The 5,290-nt window shown below is 38.7% G+C and overlaps 1 protein-coding gene across 1 annotated transcript; it reads right to left on the bottom strand.

Annotated features, from left to right (window-relative positions):
- Nucleotides 1-4,025: 4,025 nt before the first annotated feature.
- On the bottom strand, nt 4,026-4,548 carry LOC101577590 (60S ribosomal protein L22-like 1). The gene is made up of 2 exons (XM_004634467.1): nt 4,444-4,548; nt 4,026-4,373 (listed from the first exon to the last, which is right to left on the bottom strand). The coding sequence occupies exons 1-2, from the start codon at nt 4,546-4,548 to the stop codon at nt 4,026-4,028; spliced, it is 453 nt and encodes a 150-aa protein (XP_004634524.1).
- Nucleotides 4,549-5,290: the final 742 nt, after the last annotated feature.

The following is a 5,290-nucleotide window of genomic DNA, read 5'->3' on the forward strand; positions in this document are numbered from 1 at the left end:
TTGTACATGATGCTAAGCAATTGACTGCTTTTGTTTTTAATGATTTGAGCTTTAAAGGGACAATGTGTAAGGAATTAGATAAGTGAGCTTACAATTTGTCTTGATTTTTAGTGACATCAATAAGTAACAGGTTAGGAAAGCAGGATCTGAAGGACTAACTAATCAAGAGAGGGGAAGGAGAAGAGCTAGGAAACATGACAGTGACAAGCCATGCAGTTATATGTAAAAGATGAGCAAGGCAATGATCCTGAGAATATTCAGAAGATTTTTTAATCTAGCAGTTAATTGGAAAGGTTCTCACCCTGACTAACTATATATACTGATACCTGTGAACTGAGCTACTGCACTGCAGATGGTAATTTGTAATAGGAGTTTCACGTTTGGAGTGCCTGTCGTTCTGGTATTCTTAATATGGGCTGCTTGTCATGACATGTCAGTTACTGCTATGATGTCTCTCGGGTAGGTGGATGTTCAAGAAGAAGGGGGTGGTGAATAAAAGCAAGAGACAGGAAAAGGAATATTGTGGGACTGTCCTGCTTCAAGGTTGTGTATGGTGAGATTTTTGGACTTATGTGCAAACATGAGAAGTATAGAATTCTTTATCCTATTTTTAAAATATAATCTAATTTTTAAATTTTTTTATCATATTATGTAGGGACTTAAAGTTCAACATATCAATACCTGATGAAAAATACCTGTTCCTTATTATGCCTAAGATGTTTGAAATGCAGAGAGATAGTGAGGCTAAGTTTAATAGCCTAAATCATTTGATAAAAACAATAAGCTTGTCTTCTGGATGGTTAACAACCTAAGTTTGCAGACGAAAATTAGAGAAAAAGGAGGGCTACAAGGAAAGCCAACATTTTGGCCCTAACCTTATAAGGTCAATTAAGACTCAGGACATATGAGAACTTGTACTGTAACGTCATGTACCTCAGTAGTGTCCCAAATTTTCTGATCAAGAAGATTATGGGGCCAAAGAGGAAAGTGATTGAGGATGTAGAGTGTGCCTAAGGAGAGTCACATGGGGAGAAGACACTCTCTCAGGCTTTCACAGAGAGCACATTGGCCAAGCAATGGCCGTGACTCATCCACATGGCTGCACTGACAAAGGTTCCACAATCTGAGGTACAGGATCTCAGGATAAATCCTGAGGGCATTTCACTGACCTTCTCAGACCAAAAAGCTACAACTCTTGTTGCACAGGTCCTGCTTTCCCTAGGTCTTAACCATCCAGTAGAAAAGTATGAAGATGAAATATAGGAAGTAAAGCCATGTTGTTATGTTGAGCTGTGGGGGACTCAGGTCAATAATTTCTGACATTGCCAGTTAAACAGAAGACCCAATGCTATTATGGGCTACTGGACTCTTTTAGAATATTTTGCTGAGTTTACACACCTATAATATTCAAATAACATAACTTAGAAAAAAAGGGGTATACAGATGAATGTCCATTTTGTATCTGTGTATTCAAAGTGGTTAGGACAGATATATAGTTACATTCTCTTAATGAATAGAATGATTTGTTCTAATGGTGTCTGTAAATAGGATCTCAACTCTGCATCTTGTATAACGATTAACCACTAAGAAGAATATATGCAGTGTATTAGTTATTGAAACTGTACTACCGATTTGATTTGAAACTGTCTCACTGCTATCTGTTTATCAATAAAATTTTGAAAAAAAATAAGTAACAGGTTACTAAAGATTATCATGAAAATGACATATGCCTGAAAATAGAGACAACATTGTTTCACAAAAGCCAGTGCTCTGGCCCTCCCCTCACCCACGGCTGATGCTGGCAGCAGGAGCCTTGGTGAGCCCTGACTCACCTTCCCATGGTCTGGAGAGTCACGCTCACCTGCGTCACACACCCCTGCCACTGCTGCTGAGTCAGGGTGAGCATTGGGAGCTTCAGCAATCTCAAAACAAAGGAGAAAAAAGCAATCTCAGCCCACCAGCCCACCCAGAACAAGTCCAAGAGGCAAGGGCATAGAAGAACACGGAGGTCACACACCTGAAATCTATGAAATCATAGCAACTGAAGTAAGGAAACAAGTCTATCAGGCTATAGAAGAAATAAAATCAGAAGTAACCTCCTAGGTCAAATCATAAATGACAACAATCATGAAAGAATTGTTCAGCACAGCTAAAGAAGGCATACATAAAGAAATAGAGGAGAATAGAAAAATGATAGAAACATTGAACAAACAGTACAGGAAAGACTTAGAATACGAAACAGATTTAAACAGATATCCAGGAAATTAAGAATTCCATTGAAAGCTGGCAAAACTGCCTGAACAAAACTGAAGATAGAATTTCAGACCTTGAATATAACATTCTAGCTAGTGAACATGAAGGAAAAATCTCTTTAAAATAACAAGGAAAGGGCCAGGGAGATAGCTCAGAATAAGCACTTGCCTGGCAAGTGCAGGGTCCTGCATTCAATCCCTGGTACCACAAAAAAAAAAAAAAAAAAAAAAAAAAAGGAAACAGGAAACAATTCAACAGCTTCAAGATGATGCAAAGAAAAACAATGTAAGACTCATAGGTATGAACAAAACAGCAGGGGTCAGCACAAAAATGGCAGAAAAGACTGTGCAGAAGTAGTAGCAGGAAATTTCCCAAGCCTGGGAAGCAACCTGACATTCAGGTCCGTGAAGACACACCAGCACACAGAGCATGCTTGAGTAAGTGCAAAGGGACTGAAACTCTGCCCTGGGCAGACACAACTTCTGGAGCCTGTGGGATGCAATGAGTGCTGTCTTAAAAGGAAAATTTATAGTGGTAAATTGACACTTCAGGAAAACAGAAGGAGCCCAAATACATGATCTTATGATGCACCTCAAGCTCCTGGAGAAAAAAGAGCAAGTGGCAACCGTGGCCATCCTTGTCTTCTACCTGATTTTAGAGTAAAAGCTTTCAGTTTTTCTCCACTTAGAATGTCTCAGCCACTTTGCTCTTGAGTATATTTCTGAGAGAAATTGTACACATGCTCATATTTATGATAAAGGCATACTGAGAAGGATCAAAGAATTACGACAACAGTGAGAAAGAGAAACAACCAAGAAGTTCATAAACAGTGGAATGGAAAATAACAGGCGCAGTCATGAAACAGAGCGCAAGAAAGTACATCAATACAAAAGAAGTACCAATTGTGATCACGATGCTAACACTCCCTTGTGGAAGTATCTTGCATTTAAAAAGTTTAATTGAAGAATCCTATAAATTTTTGTTTAGAATCATGTATTCAGTCATTTTTAAAGCTTATATATTTTTCTAAGCACATAGCAAAACAGGTTTGATATATTCATTTTATAAGATTTTTTTCCCTTAAGATCTTAGGGAAAAAAATCTTAGCTAAATTAAGATTTATCTGACATATTACGATCTGTTAAAACCCCATTAGGTATCTTGAATTATACTGTTTCCCCACATATTTAGTGCATTTTGGTTAGAATAGTTTTATTTTGCCAGATTTGTAAATGTTCTGGCAAAATTGTGGCCTTTATCATTCTTGCTACCATCTTCTTTGCTCCCCCTTAGTTTCATACATTGAGGGTTTCTTGTTTTTCGTTTGTTTGTTTGTTTGTTTTGTGGTACCAAGGATTGTACTCAGGACCTGGCACTTGCCAAGCATGCACTTATTCTACTAAGCTATCTCCCCAGCCCCATTAAAGAGGGTCTTATGCACATACTGTATTTTGATCATCTTCCTGTCTCCACTATGCGGAGTTACACCCTTTTCTCCCCACTTCTTTTATTCCTTTTGTCTAATAATTGTCTTCCTTCTATTCTTTTTAGATTCCATATATTAGGGACAAAAGTCAAACTTTGTCTTTCTGTGTTTAGTTTATTAGCTCACTATGCTCTTCAGACATTTTTCTCTTTCTTTCTTTTCTTTTCCTGTCTTTCTTTCTTACTTTCTTTTCTCTTTTCGATTTTTGAGACAGAAGAGCCTCACTGTAATTCAAGCTGGTTTTGCTTTTGCTTTTAAGAACGCAACGTTTTTATTCATCAATAAACTAAAAGCTCATCTTTGGGTGTTTCTTTTTCACATATACTTCATTTGTTTCATGAAAAAGCACAGCCCTGTAAGTGGCCACCACCTGGTCCTCAGACTCTCGTCTGTCTTCATCCTGACTAATTTGGAAGCATTGGAGTTCGTAAGCCTCGTTGTCAGATGCAACCACGTGAAGCCAATCACAAAGATTATTCTTTGTAAGATATTTCTTGGTAAGATATTTCAAATATCTTTTAGAGAACTGTTTCTCAGAAACAGCTGTGAACTTATTCTTGAACTGTTCAATGTGACTAACATTCCCATGGTTTCCAGTTTTTCCACTGATTTTAGCCTTCTCCCTCAGAAATTGCTCCTGTTTTTAAAAAGGAAAAAAAATGCAAAACTAGGGAAGAAAACCCTAGATATTCACTAGGGAAGGCACCAAAATTTCCAGAATCAAAAATTCCGTCTTCCACTGAATGAGTAAGGTCCAAAGTGAACTTCCAGGTTGACCTCTTAGACTCCTTGTCTTTCTGCGGCACCATCTCCACAGCAGGGAGACCATCAGAGAGTCAAGCGGGTTTTGAGCTTATTGTGCAGCCAGGCTGGCCTCAAACTCATAGCAATCATTGTGCCTCAGCTTTGAAGGTACTGGAATTACAAGCATGAACCACCATGCCCTGCCCGAGATGTCATTTTTCTGCACATGACAATTTTTTTTCTTTTTTATAGACCACATTTTCTTTAAATACACATCTGTTTGTCTTTAACCTCTCAATAGACTCACACTGGCAGCTCTGCAGGAGCTTCCAGGCCTCCGATGTGCAGTGTCTACTGGACACTCTGTCTGGTGCACAGACAGCTGCTCTGCACTCTTCTGCCTCAGAATCCGCAGAGGGCTACTGTGTCTGTCTTGCTTCTGATGCTGTGAGCCCATACATATCTATCTGAGCAGTGACTTGTGTATGATTACGTGTTCATATTGATGTTAGTTCTCTTGAGAGCCATAAATAATGCAGTCAGTTGTATATACCAGAGAATGGTACAACTGGCTCGAATGGTAGTTCTGCCTTTCATGTTTTGGAACCTCCATGTTGATTTCAGTAGTGCTGTACTAATTTACGTCCCCACCATCAGTATGGAAGGGGTCCTTTTTCTTCTGTGTCCTCAATGATTTGAGGGTTTTGTGTTCTTCGTGAGAGCCCTTCTTATTGGGATACGTATGTGCAGTATATAAACATTGCATTATACTTGGGGGCTAAAGGAACAGGTAGAAAATCTTAATTC

This window comes from Octodon degus, unplaced genomic scaffold (genome assembly GCF_000260255.1).
Source record: "Octodon degus isolate 3935 unplaced genomic scaffold, OctDeg1.0 scaffold00062, whole genome shotgun sequence".
Classification (NCBI taxonomy): Eukaryota; Metazoa; Chordata; class Mammalia; order Rodentia; family Octodontidae; genus Octodon; species Octodon degus.